Below are 21,230 nucleotides of genomic sequence, written 5' to 3' on the forward strand. Positions count from 1 at the left end.
GGGGGGTCATCGCGAGAGGATGCCGCACGGTTGGGGGGTAGGGGAGGTGTGCATGAGCAGAGCATCTCTGGCTGTGCGGCATGCGGACTGACATCTCTGGTGCTGAAACAAGAAAAAATGAAAAGAATCATTTACAACAGGGAGTTTAACTGAATTATCTGTTCATGGAGTTGTCTAGTTTTGCCATTAAATGGCAGATTATTTGTATTATTAATATATGTATATACACACATATGTATATAATTATTTTTTCTAATTGAATGAAAAATGAAGTTGTATGGCTTTCCAAACTCTTCATGTTTACCAGGCAGTGGGAAAACAAGTGTTCTCAAAGTAGAGCTGGCAAAGGCATGCGCGCCTCCGTCCCAAAGAGGAAGACTCTGGCATTGCTCCTTGCAGGCAGCACACTGACGATTGGGTCATATTTTTGGAATGATGTGTGCGTGTGTGTGAGGGGACGGTGGGGGGGGGGGTCAGTGTGGCCTTGTTAGGTGTGCTCAAATGCTTCCCCTTGCAGGGCGAGTCAGGAGACACACTACTGGGTGGCAGGGACAGGAGAACAGGGGCTTCTCTCCGTGGCCACCTGGAAAGCCATGAAACACCTCCGGCTTATCGGGAAACAACCTCAAAACTCACTCAATACAATTCCAGATCAGATCTAAACTTAAAACAGTTGAAGTGGAGGAGACCTTTCTTTCCGGATTTTCATGGACACGCTGAGAAATCCACAAAGACCAAGAGGAGGCCCGCTCAAGTTGAAAACTCAGGATATCTCCAAGCGGTTTTGATGTCAGGGGAAGGTGGAGTGTATCCAAAGTGGGTTTTAATCTTTAGCCAGGCCACAGGCTCCAAAGCGTCACTCTCGTGTGCGTGCTCGGGCCGACATGAGTGGAGGTCGCTTTGAGTTCGATGACGGCGGCGCGTACTGCGGCGGCTGGGAGGGCGGCAAGGCACACGGCCACGGCATCTGCACCGGCCCTAAAGGCCAGGGAGAGTTCTCGGGATCCTGGAACTACGGCTTCGAGGTGGTGGGGGTCTACACCTGGCCCAGCGGGAACACCTACGAGGGCTACTGGTCGCAGGGCAAGCGTCACGGTCTGGGGGTCGAAACCAAAGGCCACTGGATTTACAGAGGGGAATGGACACACGGCTTCAAGGGGAGGTATGGCATCCGCATCAGTGTCAGCAGCGGGGCCAAATATGAGGGAACGTGGAACAATGGACTACAGGACGGCTACGGAACTGAAACCTATGCTGATGGAGGTAAGGGCCGCAGATTGATCGCAATGTTTCATTTGTTCTCGTGGATTCAGTTCATTCTCTGCCTCCGGTGTTCTGGTTTGCAAGCTGGTGCTAGTGCTCACTATCAGGTCTATCACTACATTACATTGCATGTCCTCATTCTCCTGCCTATAAATCTATCCATAAACAAACACGGGCTTTGACCGTGTGCTGGTGTCCAAGTCGACGCAGCCTTCGAGTCCAGCCTACAAGTCTGGCCTACGTTTGCTTCTTCGGACTGACAGAAGTCGACTCAAAATGTGTTTCCATAGTAATATATTCTATGCAGCCTCAATCGTCTAAACAAGTTATTGCGTTTGTGGAATATGAATTAAGCAGCAAAATACATCAATTTTTATCCATTTCAGGGGGCGGCCATTTTGCCGCTTACAGTCGCATGAAAATGACATCACAGTTGCTCAGGTATGGCTCAGATTGCAAGCAACAGCGAGTGGTAGAATGGCCGCCCATTCAAATGGAGAAAAATAGTTGGATTATTATTAATTATTATTTAATTCGAATTCATTAGAATGTTAGATGTTACATGCAGCATAAATAATTAAATTATTATTATTATTATTAATTTTTTTAGCTGACTTCCCTTTTAAATCAAAAGTACCATGGCATTGAAATTGTTTACATTACAAATTTATCACCCCACAAACGTAGTGACAATTCATTCAGAGGCTGAATAAATGGACAAGTTTATTTTATTTTTTTATTTTCTTGCTGTAATGACCTCTCAGAAAGCTAAAATGTCCATGACTTTATTTGAAATGCACATATACTGCACGTACTATGTCTATGGGAAATATGTAACAGACAACAATAATGCAGCAGTGTTCCCCCCCTCCACAGCTGACTCATCAGCTGTGAAGCGATGAGGGGGGGGCACCAAATGTGTGCGTGTAATAATAGCCCAAAGCCCCCCTGCGTGCCCTGCTGGCCTCTCGGCCGCCTTGCTATCAGTATGAGCCACACGTGTCCATTTTAGCATGAGAGCGAACAACCAGTTGACTTCTCATGGGATTGTATGAATGAGTAAATCATTACACACTTCCATACTGTATTTCTGATTGTTGACACAACATCAGATGGTAAAAATGGTGTTTTTACTTGTCATAATCTCAAGATTCATATATCTATATAATAATGTATGAGGATATTTGGGAATAATTTGGGGTGGACCATTGCACAATGATCTTCACTGGTTCAGGAGTTGCAGTCCAAAATACGTATATCAAAAAATGCATAGTCTTGTGAATAGTGGGAACACATATGTATTGGCAATATAAATTTACAAACACTATAGGCTATCAAAGTAAAAAAAAATAAATAAAAAAATAGACCAAGTAAGTTTAGCCCAATTCAAAAGATGATGGCGCTGGAACACACTTTTAAAATGATAAACTGATAAATGATTAAATTTTTTATGTTAAAAAATCTATACATAAATACAATATTCTTTAATCTCATTTACTGTTAATTAATCTCAATAAACAAACTTTTCATTTCATAGATGAGTTTATAATGAACAGTTCCATTGGTATGTTTTCAGGCACTTTCCAGGGTCAGTTCACGGGCGGCATGCGGCACGGCTACGGGGTCCGTCAGAGCGTCCCCTATGGAATGGCAGCTGTCGTCCGTTCTCCTCTCCGGACTTCCCTGACCTCCCTACGTAGCGAGCAAAGCAATGGCACAGTTCTGCAGCAAGACATCCCCATCATCACCACCACAAGTGCCTCCGGTGAGGAGACTCCTGTTTCCAACCCTGCCCAACTGGGACCATCGCGTGGAGGCTTCGCCCTCACGCTCCAAGTGGACCCAGAGGCAACGAAACCCAAGAAGAAAGGTTTGTTTCGCAGGAGCTCTCTGCTGGGCAAACTGAAGAAATCCGACTCCAGCACTTCACTGTCCAGCCAGAAGAGCAAGATCAGTTTCCTGAGGACGGAATCGGCTTTGAGCTCCAACGCCAGCGACACCAACTCCACCATCAGCATGGGGGACGAGAGCCTGGCTGGCGCAGAAGACTTCCCCCCTGTAGAGGCAGACATCGACGCCACCACCACAGAAGTCTACATGGGCGAATGGAAGAACGACAAGCGCTCAGGATATGGAATAAGCGAAAGGTCCAGTGGCCTTAAGTATGAAGGCGAGTGGCTAAACAACCAAAGACACGGCTACGGTTGCACCACCTTCGCCGAGGGCGGGAGAGAAGAGGGCAAGTACATGAACAACATGCTGGTGAAGGCTGTGAAGAAGAGAGTGATTCAACTGAAAGGAACCAAGATCAAGCAGAAGGTGGAGCGGGCCGTGGAGGGCGCTCAGCGAGCCGCTGCCATCGGCAAGCAGAAGGCGGAGATTGCCGCTTCCAGGTAAGAACAACCCTCCTAGATGCTTGCTGATCATTTCATGTCGAAAACGCACATACAAGTGTAAGGATCTTGGAGTCTCACCTTTTCAATAGCCACTGAGTATAACAAAGGTGTGTCAGAAAGGGTCCAGGACTGGTATCAGCTGCTTTCCAAAAGGAGGCAAAGCTTCTTCTAGGACTAAATGAGCCTTTGTGAAGTGGCAAAATGACAATTCATTTATTGAGACAAGGGAGTAATACTAAAACATTTGCATAAAAGAAAACTTTAGAATTTGGGCAACCTACTTTGTCACACTCATTGAATATACATTATTATTGTCCACAATCCATCTGTGACCGTACAAGGTGTTTTTATCTTCTGCACCTGAGATCATCCTGTTGTTTACGTGAGCACTGATGGACTGCAGACTACCGTCCCAGCACCTAGAAATCCAAATATTTCTCTTCAAGTGTAAGCACTACATTTGAGTTATGGAAGAGTGTGGATTGGATTGTTGCGTTTAAAAACCACCGACAATGTCTGGACACAGCTGACTTACACATGGACCTCACAGAGTATATATTAATGAGCTGGTGGTGCCAGTGCTTCTTTGGTTGTGGTGTTGGTGCCAACGCTCAGTTTGGTTGTACGCTACTTTGTCTTCACACTGGCAAAGGACCAACCAAATGCTACATCATCATGTCACCAATGTTGTGCCCATGCGTCAGCATATACGATTCTGTGTACAAAGAGCACACAAGTATAGTTCCTTGGCTTCTGCTCAGAAAAACAGGCCCTTGAATGTTGGCACCTGTATACATGGAGTTGATGTCAAACTGCAATATCCAACCTTATTTATAGTAAAAATGAGATTATAAATTTTCCCATATGAGGGAAACATCTGAGTGCTACTTAAAGGTTCGTCTGCGTCATGTTGTCGGAGCCATAAACAATGAAATGATAGTAAAACCCATCAGAAGAAAATTACAGCAAAATGAAAAGCTGAAAGTTTTTTATTATTATTATTATTACTGGTGCGAAATATTGCAAATATAAGCAAATAACATTGCTGATATTCATATTTTTGACAGTGATCTCTTTATCATGGCTGATGTGAGCTGGTCGCATGTTTCGGTGTTTGCTAATGTAGTTTTCGTTTACTATGCCTACCATACCTATAATACAAAATTTCTGTTGATAGTGCCTGGCTCTCCTCCCTAATACGGTTTGCAATCGCACCGAATTGTTCACCATGTCTTCTATTGTGTGAACCTACAAAGTCTTTATCATTGAAATATGTTGTTATATAAACGGGGGGCTGGGCATGACACATCTGTTCCAGGTCTCCTCATTCTTTCCTCTAATCTGGTGTCAGTGGAGACGGGTTAAAAATACATGTCCAGCATGCTCTCTGCACGGAGAGTCGGCCAACTTGTCCTCCCCAACCGTGTCATAGTCTCACTAACGTTCAGACGCTTGGCGGACATTGTTCTGTCGTATACGCCGGCAGACGGGAAGTCTGGAGGGTCTTGTGTGTCAGGACAGGGTGTAAATGACGCACGCTCGAGGGCCCTGTTGTCACGGAGGAACCCTGACTAAATAAGGACAAGCGCATTCGTGCTGTCTCACAATCACTGGGGAATGCAACAGCTGATTATCCTCCACCCTCCCGCCATTTTCCTGCCTCATCACAGATACACGCCCAAAGTGTTTTCTTAAGCTCAAGTCTGGTGGGCCCTTTCTCTTTTAGCAGACACCTAAAGCTTCTTTTTGTCCCGGTGGGGAACTCAACTGGCATTTATTGTAGGCACATAACTTTCCAGCTGATTTCATCACCCGCTTTGTCTGTTGCTAACAATTACAGCTCGCAGATGTAGGGCCCATCTTGCGTCGGTTGTGGTGTCAAATGGTTCCATGGATATAAATATGACACACCTCATAAGCAAGTGCTCAGGTGACAAATGAGTCGAGTATAAACGTAGCCCACACAGCCTTACTAGTGCAGCCTGGCTTACAGCGTAATGCTGATCTATGCACTTTATGCTCGGCAAACATTTACTGGTTGTAACATTTGCCGACAAAACAGACCTGTGATCTTATGTGCAATTGTCAAGGGAATGTCTATTTTGGAAAGTTTGAATTGAGGATGCTGATTTGGGGTAATTAGAGATTAACCTCAAAGCAATACTGGAATAATGAGGGTTAAATTCACACTGGAAATGTGAAATATTCGATTTGGCAAAGACATTTTATGATGTTCTCGAACATGTAGTCATCTTTTTATAGAAACTAAGTCGCTCTTTCACATTGACTCTGCCTGCTAACACTCTACACACCGTTAAATAGAACCCTTTGCACAGATCCAGTGGCACATGCCACAATGACAGAATACCTCACCATCAACAGGCAGCAGGTCAAAATACAGATCAGCCATGACATTTGCGCACAATGCCCAAAGGTGTACATTTTAAAATGAAGCAACAGCCGTCGCAATATGCTAATTTGTATGAATGAAATTGGAGTTGAATTGACAACCAAAGTTGCAGATAGCTACAATTCTGTTGCAGATACCATATCTGTCATTTACTAGCAGATATTGGTGTGATATTTTGTGTGAAACATTCCATTGGGTACTTGTGCAACAAACTAGAATGTCCCTACTTTATTGTTGTGTGCATTACCTGCTCACTTTCACGCATTAATTTTTCCCTGGGCCATAAAACAAGGCACAGCAGAGCATGCAAGAGCTTGAAAATGTGGCATGGATAGCAACAAAATGTAGCATCCCTACTATTTTCTGTTTAACATCTGAAGAAGCTGTTTGTTTGTCCCAACGCAGACACTCCTGCATTTTAACAGCTTGACAGTCCATTAAAGAAACGTGTGTGTTTTTCTTGACAACACCTCACACAACTGCATGTGCTCACACTGTGGCCGCAAGACTATGTGTTGCTTTGTTGGTATTTATGCAACAGTCGGCGGGAAGACTTTGATGGTGACCGGGTTCTCTTTGGAGGATGTGAATGAGGTACAGTGAGCCTCATGCATTTTGCTGCGGAAAGAAAGTAACCCAAAGGGATCTTAAAGTCATACATGGGAAGCAGAGCAAAAGTCATTCAAAATAATGTATGGAAGTGTCGCTCCCACTGAAGTATACTTATATTTGTCATTGGCCTTACATTATAAATTGCTGAATGTCGAAGGCTGCGCAGGATGAGGCCATCTGTCACCACCCTCTCTTGGCCGTCATGAAACTGGCAAGGCACCAGCAGATGCCATTTGGTCCGCTCTTGAACACAATCTTCTGGTTGGAGGAAATCACGAACGATATACAGTTGATACATAGGAGTCAATAAAATCTGTGTTGAGTCTTGCTGGGTTGAGCTCCAAGATTTCCTAAAATGTGAAACATGAAAGTGGATGTGGTTCGCGGTCAGTTTGAAACCTGATTCAGCAATGAGAGATGAGCAGTTTTTACTCAAGTACGTATACATGAAACACCAATCATCATTCAGTTTTATGTCATATGTTTGCCTCTAATTAAAAAAAAAAAAATTAATTAATTGAAAAAAGAAAATACGAGATGACCTCTAAAAAATAGTTTTGACATGGGTGTCTGAAAAACAGGTTTGCCTCTGAAACAAGACAAAATTCTTTTTCCAAATACATTAAAATATAAAAATTAGACAAAATTGAGGTTCGGATGTTGGCTTTCATTGAATAGTTTTCAAGTCGTTTTCAAGTCTCAACATGGCTGAAGCAAATCTCTGCCTTGAAGGGGGTATGTGTCCTCGAACATGATTGGGATGGTTAAAAAAAAAAAAAAAAAACATACAATGATTCATAGGATTTGATGCCCACCTTTCACATACAGTATTTATGAATGGTGAGCTGTCTACCTTCTCCCGTCACTTAGACGTGGTCCAAGAATGCATTTTCGCAGCTTGGCAGAGACCCGTCTGCTAAATCTGCAAACGAGCAGTGAGCCTTGCGCTGATACTAAAATCAGGGTCCGCCTGCATTTACAGCAATAGCTGGTTACTGTATGGGAAAAACTCAGTATGTTACACGGGTGTTTGATTTATTGTACCACTGGCTTGAAAGAACTGATGATAGTTTGAGGTAACTATAGAGTGACAGTGTTTTCAACAGTAAGGGAAGAGAAGACATGTGGACAGGTGGAAGGTTTTCGTCTCGCACGGAACATCAGGAGTGTCTAATTGTTCCAGTGGGACGCACCAAGCAACCCACAGCCCAGGAGGTTATTTTCAGCTCAGTGTGAGGTTACACTTTGCAATCTGAGTCAATCATAACAAATCACTAGAAGCTTCCAATCTTTGCTATCCAGCTGTCAAGTGTAAGTTATGTGGCCACATGTCCATTTTGGTTCTCAGCAATGAGGAACAGTAAATGTCTCTGATGTGTCCACACTGCAAAAGTCTGCTTAATATGTCTCTTTCAGGTCCACCCACGCCAAGGCCAAGTCAGACGGAGCCGACCAGGCTGCTCAAGCATCCAACAGCGAATCCAGCATCGCCAGGATGGTGGCCAAAGAACTTTCACCTACTTTCTACCAGCCAGGTCAGCTGAAGCCTTCCTTTAAAATTTAAAGACGCGCTCCTCAATTTTTTTGCTGTGTCTACTAATGCTGTCCACATGTCCTGGTCATTATTTTGACATTTAAGTGCATGTCTGTTGAAAGCTTTGATTTGGGGCAATAGCCGTTTGTATTCAGTGCCCTTTCTTCTGCACTGCATGTGATTTTGGCTTTGTGTCATCTGATTGGACTTGTAGTTATTCATGACGTCACTTACGGAATCTTGACTTAGTCACTCAGCCACCATGGGATACATTGATACAATACTCGATAGCTTAAGGTGGAGTCGGCAGTGTCGTCACTGGTTGGCCATCTTAGGACAGAGAGCAATGAAGTTCTCAGCGCTTTAACAGCACATCGATGTACTGCAGCCTGACTCGGCGGATCCTCTGCCGTGGCGCGCTGCCGAGGTCATCACATTTGAATGTCTAAAAAAAGGAACATCTTATTTGGACTGAAGGATCATATCACTTTCACTGCCCGTCTGAAAATGCATGCAAATCTATCCATACAAAAGCAGCAGTGTCCTTTTTTCAGGTCTTGTTTTTTCCTCCTGTATTAATTATCAGTGTGGAAAAAAAATACATACGGAAATAAGCAAAAAATCTCAGTCCAATTGCACAAATTCCTCGCAAAGTCAGTCTGTACATTATTAGGAGAGGACAACGCATGCGGACTGTTTAAATTTGACAGTCTTTTATACAGGAAAAAAAATAACAAACATGAACAAGAATATGAATGTGGAATTTGAAATTCCTGTACTTTTTTTATTGTATCCACTTTTTGCGCAAATGATTTCTTATAACAATTTTTTTTAAAACTGTCTGGGATGTAATTCATTAGCCTGTCAATGGCATTTTGCTCTGTGTACTAGCATTAAGCTAGCAGAAACGCTAACTGCCACTGCAGTTGTTTTAAATGTTTTTCGTTTGAAGATTGGTTTGACTGTTAAAATCAACTGGCTGTTAAACATCTTGAAGTCTTTTTTTTCTAGAACTGTTAACACATAGAGTGACCTGGTAATATAAACTATTGAGGTTCTTTAACGCGTTTATTCAACTGATCCTGCACAGGTCCAGAGTATCTGAAGAAGCGAGTAATGCCGGAAGTCGGGGAGGGAAGTGAGAACACGGATATCGTCACGCACGAGCCGCTGTTAGCCAAGGAGGAGCCGGCGCCGACGCCACCTGAAAGCCCGATCTTGAATGAACTAGACCGCCTCATGCCTGGCTCCTCCCCAGCCCGCACTCCTTCACCCAGTCCAGGCATCTTCATCAAGGAAGACCCCAAACTTCTAGGTCCTGGCAACTGGGCCGACGAAAAAGCTAGTAAAAGCAGCAGTAAGCCCAACAGCAGGCCCACCACACCTTCAGTCCCTCCTCCTGTTCCCACTGGATCAGAGGGCGCTATTGCTCGCAGTCTCTCTCGCACCCCAAGCCGCCACAGTACCAAGAATGAGCAGGGGTCCGATCTAGAGATCAAGCCCTTGCAAAAATTTGATCCAGTGGTGAATACCGTAGACGCCGCGTCGGCACAAAAACCTGCACGAAACAGCTTTACTGCCGTGAATGATGAGGAAAAACTGCGCCCAAAAGCTGCCACTCCAAATTTGAAAGCCAATGACCTGAAACTCGAAAGAGTCCAGACAGTCCAAGATCGAGAACAGTCGTGGGATTCGAGTCGGCCTTCCGTCAAAGCAGAAACCAAATTGCTACCAAAACGACAACCCAGCCCTGCTCCGTCTCCAAAGCCTGCAGCCAACCATGAACCTAAGACGTTAGCCAAACCTGCTGAAGCCAAAACCAACAGTGTCAAACCTGCCTTGAAAGCGGATCCCAAAGCAGAAGCTCGACTGAAAGCGCCAATGTTGAATTCAAGTCACAAAGTAACTGCAGAGTCTTTGGAACAGGAGGTAAGACAGCCGATGCACACATAGTTGTATCCGGACTTGAGCTCGTGTCACACTGGTTGACTTTTGTCATTTTGTTAATTACATCATTTTGATGGACAAATCAATCATGTTCTTCCTTTCTCAAGAGCCCCAACACCATCATGATCTGCATGGTTATCCTGCTCAACATCGGTTTGGCCATTCTCTTTGTGCACATTTTGTCCTGAGGCGTTTAACGCCACCTCAGGTACGCCAAGCACATTTACATTTGTGAATATAACAGCGAGAAGGGAACAGAAAGTTGTTTTTTCTTTGTCTCAGGTCACCATCGGCGTTGTAGCGAGACGGCCCGCCTCCACCGCAGTTTGGACAAGAGCGAGAAGGAAATCAGAAGCCTCGTGAACAGCAGCGGCTCTTCTTCTCGGAGTGTCTGTTGGTGTGACTGTGTGAGCTTGTGTCGGGCTGCAGACAAACTAGAAGATGAAGGACACTGAATGACTTAAATGGCTCAGTATGAAGTTTCTATGCGAGTGTGGGGGAAGGCAAGACGAGCGAGTATGGCGGTGTCCAATGCACTGAAGAAGTCTATATTCAACTTGGAATGTATCAGTGTGTTAACATCAATTAAAAAAAAGCTTTTAATTAATATGCAACTACCACCCAAGCTCTCACATCATATTTTACCCATTGAAATCATCACAATGTCTTTGTTTTGCTTTGTTTTACATTTTCTCATTTCCAACTCGTCTGAAACTGTAGGTGGACCTTTGACCTAACACTTCAGATTGTGATATTTTGTCAAGTAGGTAGTACGTGTTTCAATTCCTGGATGCCGCCTTGGCCAACGCGAAAGAAATCAGTCTTAATGTTGAGAAAATTTCAATATTTCATAAGGTTGGACAGCGGCTTCACCGTAAGAAATAGAATACTCACAGTACTAGCAGGATCAGTTTAGGTGCATGGATTTTTATTATTACATCAAAATGACATTTAACCCTAACCCTCAGCACTCGATCGCTTGTTCTGTTGACAGGAAGATTAAACAATGGATCTAAAAACGGTTATCAAAATAGTTCCCAATTTGATGATCAATTAGATGACGTTTAATCTATTAATTGTGACACCTGTACGATATTGATCATGCGAGATGCGGCCGTCTATTTTGTGTCAACTGTTTCTGCTGTAGTGATGCTTCTGTCTCTTTGACTGACGCCCTGCCCCCTCGTGAAAATAGATTCTTCATCGTTGCATTTCAGCAATGGTAATCTGGAAAATCTGCATTTTTGGCTGTGGTGTTGAACACTGTGAAGTGTGATGTTTTCACTGTGCATTTATTGTCATTCTGCCACATAGAAAGAAGCCTATAAGGCACACAGAGAATGCCAAGCCTGTCAATGTTTATGTTCGGTATGTGCTTGTGGCGTAACGGAGGAGGTTGAAATGGAGTTTTTGTGTGTAGAGAGACAAGAAAGCAGAAAATGGATACTGCGAGCTGACTGACAACAACCACTGCATCATGTTCGCTTGTGAGCGTTTAGCAGTAATTTTCTTATATAAAATTTAAAAAAAAAAAGTGCGTACACTGTTTTCCGCAGTATCCAAGTGCCTGATGTGCCATTTGAAGCCAAATGAGTTCATCTTTTGTAAGCATGAAAGCACTGTGTGCATGTCCCAGTTTGACACGTAGCATTCAGAACCGATTTGTGCAAAACTGAATGAAGACTTGGATTACCTCGTTATTGGGAGTTTGAGAATTTTTTTCTCAACTCCATGTCTTACATTGAGAGTACGCCCTGTTATTTAAATCATTATTTTACCCATGTATACACCCTTAAAAATGGTGGGTTGAAAACAAACCAATTTTAAATGTATTTTTTGTACAAAACAACCCAAAATTGGGTCAGATTGAGATTTTTAACCCAGTAGTTTTAAGGTTGTCTGTGGAATAGCAATGATTTTTATTTGATTGTAAAAGGCCAAACAAAAGTTCTCTGTGATCTTTCAATTGGCATGTTTTGTCTTTAAATTGACAAGTCATAGAGAAAGAGATTCAACGTGTAACACTAATCAAGCCCCATAAATCATTGTACTGTATGTACAAGTAGGAGCCAAATTGATAGGCCCATTGCCCAAAGCACGGCTGAATTTAAAGATGTGCAATTTGTGGTTGTGTATTTAAACCCGGCGCAAAAAAAATGAATTCAATAATTAAAAAAGTTACACGATCAGTTGTCTTTTTCTGTGCATTCTCACATAAAGTTTATTTACCAATAGCTCTCAAAGTAGATCTTAATATTGAATACGTATCTTTTATTGAGGTGACCAGAGTGACAACAATTAACTGAATAGACAGTACAGAAACATTAATACGTTTGGAAGTTTTACATTAACATTAATGCTTCTCGTTGAGTACTATACACCTTACCTTCGATTTGTGGGTTTGTGCTTTGCGTGACACCCTCATCTTTTCTGGATTAAGTATACAGGATTAGGCAATTAATTGCAGGATCAGGCAATTTATTGAAGAATCTATCAATTTTTCGTACCACCTATTTTAATGAGCTGACTCAAGGCAAAAGGCATGTAGGCAAACAACTATTCACATAAATAGTTCAATAATATAAGAATTCTGCATCCATGTGAAAATAACAGGAAGGTCACAGGTATCAAATTTATTCACGGGGTGGCCATAGTCACGTAACCCCGCCCCTGTTTTTTATAATACCCAAAAGAAAGTCAGTACAGCTGAGTGCCAGTAGAAGTATTTTTAAACAGCACCTGTCTGTGAGGCAGCCTCTACAAACGTACCTTAGGGCCACTCAAAGCCATATCCACTTTTAAACCGGATCACTCAATTTTCATATCTTGAATTTATTTTTTTTTATTTTTTTTTTTAAAGCGCGAATGTCCACTACATTTCCATGGGGTGACCATCCCACTTCTGTTCATTGAGTGCTTCAGCTCTTTGAAATATAAAAACTGGCTGGTCGACACTGCCCCCGTGTGGCCAAAGTCAACTGCGTAGCCTTCAACTCCCAGTTACAGCAAGTGCAAGTACACAGTTGGCAAACGTATTCAAAATCTGTACAGAATATGTACATAGGGTGAGTACTTCTGCATTTTACTAGTTAAAAGTAGAAGTATTGGCACAAAATTCTAGCGATAGACAGCTCTGTTTTTTCAGAGAAAAGAACTGCAAACAAAAACAAAGGTCAAACCCAACTGCAAATCAAAAATCGCAAACAAAAAAGCAAGCAAAACTGTAAAATCAATTGCAAACAAAAAAGCAAAAAAAAGAAAATGAAATCGCAAACAAAAAAGCAAGCAAACATGGAAAAACAATTGTAAACAAGGAAACAAACAAAAAATGCAAACAAAAAAGCAAGCAAACAAGAAAAAGGAATCTCAAACGAAAAAGTAAGCAAACAAGAAAAATCAAATTCAAATAAAAAAAGCAAGAAAAAAGTGACAAGCGAGCACTTTCCCCAACGGAAGTGGGTAGAGGGTGAGGGGAGGGGGACGAGACTCAAGATGACAAGATAGGATGATCACACAATTCATATCTACAAATGGGTCTCGTTTGAAAACTGCAAATGTGTAGCCTGGCAAGCCACGCCCACTATGAAAGTCATTCAATGCATAGAAGGGACGATGGTTTCAGATCATTTAGAATTAAATCACTTTTAAATAACCATAAATACATAATCATTAAAACCTCAGCAGCCGATGGCACTGGAAGAATTTTTTTTTTTTTTTTTTAAACGTCTGCAACCCCTTCACTGAGCGAAGACGCTGGATTCATAACTGTTGAAAACATTGCCATCTATGGGCGAAAAGCGCAAGTGCGGTCTTTTAAGGTGAATGAAATGATGGAACGCCCCTCCTGCCCGCCCCCTCACCGTCAACCACTTCCGGTAGGAAAGTATGTGCGTATTTGTCACCATTTTTCTTGTTTGCATGCGATGCAACCTAGAAATCTTGAAGAAAGAATATTTTATTATATGTGAGAAGATATGGTTTTAGTTAGAGGAACATTCTTATTTGGTCATATATTTTAAATGTTTGTAATTATAGTAGCTTGGGTGAGGACCCAGAGGTTAGATTTGGAGTGTTGACGTCGCTTTTGATGTAATATGAAGGGGGAAAAATGGGATAAAGCTACTGAGTGGACGGTGGGAAAAAAGATTCATGTAATCTCCAACAACCTAAGAAAGTAAAGTTGCCGAAACAAAGAACGCAAGTGTGATGCGTCGTTCTTTTTGTGGCTGCAACGCTTGCTTTTTGTCTTTGCGTTTGTTTTATCTTGTTTGCTTGCTCTTTTTTGCATTTATTTTCAATTTTTTGCTTGCCTTTTGTTTGCTTGATTTTTATGCCATTCTTTTCGTTGTTTGCTTGTATTTGTGTTTATTTGGAGTACAAGAGAAAATATTGGCATAAAAATTTAGACAAATACAAACGTCAACACTTAGCATACATTGTTTGTTAAACAGCATTTTGCTCTCTATTGATTGATTGATTACTATGATGCAACAAATTCTGAGTAGTATGCTATACGTATTCCCCATCCATAGTCTTATTTAAGAAACATTTTGTATGCTGTTGGCAGCAAGAATGATTTGTGGAATCATCCCACCGGCAGGAGACCCCAGGGAGAACCCAGGACACGGTGTCGTGTCTTATGGATGGATGGACGGACGGATGGATAGAATGAGGTATTGATTATTCAAAATAGTGTCGGCCAGTTGAGCTTTCTGATTGATGGATGTAAACTATGAGTTTACTAAAGTAAAGCCACTGCAAAATGGCATTATCTATTAAATTAAACTCAGCAAAAATTTAGCTTTTTACCTTCATTATGAGAGTGACGGGCGTACATGTGAACATATTTCATGAAAACCTGACTGTGAATATATGATAAAGAATGAAGCATGTGAGAGCCGCCATTCTTTACTTAGGTAATCATCTTGGCCACACCAGTGACAAAATTCTGCCTATCCCCTTGACTCTTACCGTCACAGGTCAAATTAATTTGACCTCTTAATTCACAGTGGACTGTCCTCACTCCTTGAGTAAGTAATGGAGAGTTGGGGCCACAATTACGCCCGATTAGCAAAAATCTGCTTATATTTGACATCAATTATAAATTGACCCCCCAAAAAATCTACCAATCATCTTCCGCGAAAAACAATCCTCCTGCCAAAAAAAAAAAAACATTTAAAAAATATTGAATAATTTTTTTATAATCTGTTTAATTTTGTACAGTGTAAATCCTGTGGGTAAATCGGCACCTCTGGTAATGTGCTATACTCATACTGCTTTTCTTCTTCTGCTTTTGAGATAGACAACTAAATATAGGCCTTGGAGAAAAACAAACATGCTTAAATGACTTCCCCTTTTTTGTCATCTGTGGCGTCAAGAGGCACGCGTGTGTCTGCCTACTCTTAATATAGAATCTTTTTATCGCGCTCACGTTTTTATCATCGCTGTGGGAGAGTGTGTGTCTGTGTGTGGTACGTGTGCGTGGGATAATGTTGCGGTTGTTTTATACGCACGTCAACGGAATCCCGTAGTGCGTCATTTTTACGTCCATCCTCTGAAAGACGCGCTGTGATTGGCCTGAGGCCGGAGGTGTTCACGCCCACTGTCCTGCCTTGTATGGAAACATGCCTCTGACGTCACGGTTGCTCCCGAGTCCCCAGTGATAAAACGTGTAAGGGCTCGGGGTTTGTTCTTCAGTGGAAGACGCAGACGATTACAAAGTATTGCTGCTGCTGCAGTTCAGGTAAGAGATCGTTTATCAATTATTTATCAGCACAGGTGGCAAATTTAGTGTCTAATATGAAGTAAATGCACATATGACATAGACAGAATGTGATGAAAGTAGTGATTCAATCGTTTTACTCAAAAGTGTAAATTCTGTAATGTACTTCAAAGTTAAAGGTATAAATTAATTTTACCATTAATGACAAAAAAAATAATTATTATTGTTATTAATAATAATTTTGTCAAAACTGACCCCAGGCATAAGCAAGTTAAGCACCTGCTAAGGGCACGGTCACGAGGGGGTCCCCAAAAAGTCCAACTAGCTACTTTGGATTTTTTTTTATATCCTTGCATTTCTAACTAAAGTTTGTATTTATTAGTTTTCAATGGTTTTTGGGGAGGAAAACAACCCAATGTTGGATCAACGTGATCCAACTGTCTGTCCAATTTTTTAGTCCAACAGTTTTAAGGGTGTAGTCAACTATATTTTTATAGTTTTATTTATGATGCTTGTCAAATTAGTGGGGTTTTGTCATGGTGGAGTCAGTGGCATTTTACTGGTGGGACTTGGGGAAAGTACCGATTCTGTTTGAGAGGTGCACATGCATGCAATTTGTGTTATCTTGTTTTGTTTTTTTGAATTGGATTTAGTACATTCTTTCATTGTATTTCAAAGCCTGATCAGATAGATGCTTAGACTACAAATTAGATGAAGCTAGACATCTTAAGTGCATCACAAATTCCCGTTTTTAAAAGATAACCAATGGCAAGAAATACACAACTTTTCATCAACTTGGTATCGGAATAACAATAATTATAATAGACTACTGTTGCAGGATTGCTTGGTTTTGTGTTAAGGTGAACCAACATTCGCTGGCAACATGCACCGAACTTAAGTTGATATAATTAAGTAAATGATGTTGTCCAACAACAATTTTGGACCACAAGTCTTACCTTTCTAGTTGCCTCTCACGACATTGATTAGTTCTGCCTGTTGCACACCAAGGGTCTAAGTCTTTGCTGTCCTTTGTCAGATTTGTAGCCATGACTTGCATCCACCCAATGCAGCACGGTTCCCAGCCCTACGACAACAACCTCGGCAGCTCAGAACCTCACAGCCCGGATTTGTTCTCCAGGCTGTCGGTGGATGCGGGCGTCCTGCGGAACCACCCGTGCGCCCCATCCATGCCCAGCGCCGGCACACAGGTGGGCACCTTTGACGCCTACTCGTCCCAAATGAGCGGAGGGCAGGAGAGCTCGTTCAGGCTGGATGAACTCCAGGTTTACGGCTGCTACCCTGGCGCCTTCATGTTCACTTACCCGGAGGAGGCCGTCTCGCCTTGTGGCTCCAAACATTTTGCCGGCTCCACCCCAGGCTTCCAAAGTCAGCACACGCCCGCTTGGAACTCTTATTCACCCAGTCCAGGATACTGGGCGGCCGAGGACATCTCTGTACCGCATATGCCGTCCTTCTTCACATTTTCTTCAGGAACCGTGGACGATATGTCTTCACTGGGACAATCTCACCCCGACGCTCTCACTGACACATCTTCACTCACCTTCTCCACGCTGGCCATGGAGCCAGCTTATGGCCTGGATGGAAGTGATCACTCAGAGGGGCGTTTGCCACTCAAAGCAAAAAGCCCGCGAGGGAACGAGGGCTGCTGCGCCGTCTGTGGAGACAGTGCCTCCTGCCAGCACTACGGCGTTCGTACCTGTGAGGGATGTAAAGGCTTTTTCAAGGTAATCACCTGTGAAAAATAAGGGATCGCTGTATTTAAAACATCCAAACAAGTTTTTACTTATAAGCCTGTTCACGGAACGAATCAAAGGTTTAATGAGCCAAATGTTTGTTTTGATTGGCTAGCGGACGGTGCAGAAGAATTCCAAGTATATTTGCCTCACCAACAAGGATTGTCCCGTGGACAAGAGGAGGAGGAATCGCTGCCAGTTCTGCCGTTTCCAGAAGTGTCTGGCTGTAGGAATGGTTAAAGAAGGTGAGTTCAGATCTCAAGATTGTTAAACTCAAAACAAAACATGTTCAACACAATAAGTTTGTGAAACAAAATAAGACATCTAATCTGATCCGATTTGATTAAGGGTTAGGTTGCACCACAGATGTAGGGTCTCCCCGGGGTCTCCTGCTGGTGGGATGATGACACAAATCATTCTTGCAGTCAACAGCATCCAAAATGTTTCTTAAAAGGACTATGGATGGGGATAATGTAGCTTACTACTCAGAATTTGTTGCATCATCGTAATCAATCAATCAATAGAAAGTGAGAGCGAGCACACTTCACACTTTCAGACAACGGCATGAGAGAAGAAGACTAAAAATCATCATTTTAGCAATTCAGCCTTTTTTTTCAATGAATCTTCTTGAGTCAAATGAGATGCCAACAGGAAGTACATGTGATATAATGTTTGATCGAGATTAGATCATGGTGGTGGTGTTCCTAATGTTTTGACATTTAACGTTTTCCCTCTAGTTGTGAGGACAGACAGCCTGAAGGGTCGCAGAGGTCGCCTGCCCTCCAAGCCTAAATTAGTGCAGGAAGTGTTGCCCTCTGTGTCTCCAGTCAGCATGATCGCGTCACTGGTGAGGGCTCAGATCGACTCCAACCCGACTGAAAAGCAGCTGAATTATTCCACTGTAAGTCAACATTTGTTTTCTTACACTCATGCGATGCATCCATCTTTTTGAACCTGTCCATCATGTTGTGATTCTAGTACGAAGAAACAGATGTGGGCGCATACCAGAAAGAAGACGCTAGTGATGTGAAAGAGTTCTACGACCTGCTCACTGCCTCCATGGAGGTCATCAGAAAGTGGGCCAAGAGCGTCCCGGGTTTTTCGGATTTCTGCTCATCAGATCAAGAGCTGCTCCTGGAGTCAGCCTTTGTCGAACTCTTCATCCTCCGTCTTGCATACCGGTGAGCCCTGAGTGAATTCACGGGTCAAGATCAGAAACAATAGCTTGATTTGTCGCAATTATGAAGCCTCATTTTATAGTCTTAGCTATTTATCCTATTTATTTATCAAATGTGGCAGGGCTGTTTAACACTCAAATTCTGAGGACATTTATTTTCATGGGATTTACGGCGGGACTTTAATGTCATCATTTAGCGTGTTGACTTTTGAAGGGGATGTATAATCTTAGTCGTTTTTAATGATCGGCTCTTTCTAGTGGTATGTAAAAGAGTCACTGAATTAGCCTGCGTCTTAAATTTGGTATTTACTGCTACGCTAGTCATACTTTATTGTTGGTCATTATGGTGGTCATACAGTCAATTATATTTTCAGGGGGTACTTGGTGTAAAAAGTTTGGGAACCACTGCTTCACTTAATGAAATGTTGTTTTTCCAAGGTCAAACCCCGAAACAAACAAGCTGGTCTTCTGCAATGGCAAAGTGCTTCACAAGACCCAGTGCATCAGAGGCTTCGGGGACTGGATCGAGTCCATCTTGGAGTTTTCCCAAAGCCTCCATCGCATGAAACTTGACATCTCCTCCTTCTCCTGCCTCACGGCTCTGGTCATTATCACTGGTAGGCACCTATAATGCACTGACACCTCCAAAAGGGAAGGTCGGTATGGGGCACGGCAGTGTTCCAGACCTTCATTGTGCCAGGGGAATGGTCTTTATGAGGTCTCTGGTTTCATTGCTGGGCACAGTACAAAACAGTTATGCAACACGAGGATTGACACAACAGATGTATGTCAAAACTGAACACGAGCTCCAGACATGCATATAATCGTAAATGACACCAGAGTAAAACGGAATGGAGGTTAACTTGTCAAACCTTTTGGGAGGCTTATATTCTATTTTTTTCCAATTCTGATTACAATCAAATTATCAGCTGAACTATTTCATGCAGGAATTATTACAGCCACCCACACGGTTGTTTACGCTTCACGTGTGAAAACCCAAATTCCACTAGGCTGGACAAATTAAATTGAACTTCTACAACATTTTCACAATGCGATAAATACAATCAGTCACTGCAAGAAAACTTGCCATCCATTGTAAGTGCAATAAAGTCTCAACCAAGATGCACATCTCATTTTATTCCTGTTGTTAATTCAGTTGATTACTGCTGAAAACATATTTCCCCAAAAATTGCAGGAAAAATAATGAGTCATAATTTCCTCCATTCACTATAAAAATAATGAGTCATAATTTCCTCCATTCACTTCACTTATACTTGGAAATATTAAAAATCAAGACTTCTTATAAAAACTTGAGAACCTTCTGCAACACAATATTAGCACAAGCAATGCTCACAACCCAAAAATACAGCCTTCATTTGGATAGTCCGCTATTAAGAACATTTATCTGTTGTGCGTCAAAAAAACATTTATGTTGACTTTACAGGGACTCATGTCAATGATCTTTTTTTTTTCTTTCAGAGCGACATGGTCTCCAAGAACCAAAACGCGTGGAGGACTTGCAGAATCAGCTGATCAACAGTCTTAAAGATCACGTGTCGGGCTGCCCGTCGTCACGTCCCAACTATTTGTCAAAACTGCTCGGCAAGCTGCCCGAACTCAGGACACTATGCACTCAAGGCCTCCAGCGCATCTTCTACCTTAAATTAGAAGGCCTGGTCCCGCCGCCGCCCATTGTGGACACCATTCTGATGGATTCGTTCCCGTTTTAAATGGAAGATGTGAGACAGCACATATGGAGTCAGAGACACAGATAAAAGTGTTCTTTCATATTCAATTGATGAGGGAGGATAATCAAAATAGCTCACGGACCAAAGTGCTCACACTTTTACGCTCAACGTGCTATGAATGGAGGCAAGATGGAAGGATTGCCCAAACTCTGACAAACCACATCCATAATTCTTACAATTCATGTATCATGAATGGACTTGGACTGCTTTACAAATATCCTGTCTTTTTACTAAAGGCTATTTTCTGCACTTCACTTTGGAATAAAATGTTCTGTTTTATAGTCAAGCTTCTTTTTTAATGTCATGTGAAAATGCTTATAAAAAGTAAGGAAAAGTTGGCTTTCAGGTGAAATTTGAAGATTAACCTAAATACTAGCAAATGATTCTGAACTTGCGGGTCAGGACCCAAAAGTGGGTCGCGAATAGCAAGTGAAAAAAAGTGAAAATACAGTATATATACACACACACAATTATTAATGAGGGATTTTTTCCCCCCACTGTACTACAAAATAAAGGCTGTATTTTCCACTGTTTTATTTTGGGTCCTTTATTATTAATTAACTTGTTCGTTTGCTTTCTTTTATACAAGGTCAGGTTGCTGTAGCAGCAGCCTAAGCAGTAAAGCCCAGACTTTGTTCAGATCCTTCAGAGGAATCCCGAGGCTTCT

General features: G+C 42.2%; 2 protein-coding genes across 2 annotated transcripts; both read left to right on the top strand.

The window, feature by feature from the left end:
- Positions 1-495: 495 nt before the first annotated feature.
- On the top strand, positions 496-12,351 carry jph2 (junctophilin 2). The gene is made up of 6 exons (XM_049753782.1): positions 496-1,263; positions 2,840-3,656; positions 8,098-8,216; positions 9,306-10,144; positions 10,270-10,370; positions 10,445-12,351. Exons 1-5 carry the CDS (start codon positions 885-887, stop codon positions 10,348-10,350), a joined length of 2,235 nt encoding a protein of 744 aa, XP_049609739.1. The 5' UTR covers positions 496-884; the 3' UTR covers positions 10,351-10,370; positions 10,445-12,351.
- Positions 12,352-15,405: 3,054 nt separating this feature from the next.
- On the top strand, positions 15,406-20,844 carry LOC125988494 (probable nuclear hormone receptor HR38). The gene is made up of 7 exons (XM_049753783.2): positions 15,406-15,905; positions 16,921-17,629; positions 17,754-17,883; positions 18,376-18,539; positions 18,617-18,819; positions 19,254-19,432; positions 20,295-20,844. The coding sequence occupies exons 2-7, from the start codon at positions 16,931-16,933 to the stop codon at positions 20,543-20,545; spliced, it is 1,626 nt and encodes a 541-aa protein (XP_049609740.1). The 5' UTR covers positions 15,406-15,905; positions 16,921-16,930; the 3' UTR covers positions 20,546-20,844.
- Positions 20,845-21,230: the final 386 nt, after the last annotated feature.

The sequence above is a fragment of the Syngnathus scovelli genome, chromosome 2, assembly GCF_024217435.2.
Source record: "Syngnathus scovelli strain Florida chromosome 2, RoL_Ssco_1.2, whole genome shotgun sequence".
NCBI lineage: Eukaryota > Metazoa > Chordata > Actinopteri > Syngnathiformes > Syngnathidae > Syngnathus > Syngnathus scovelli.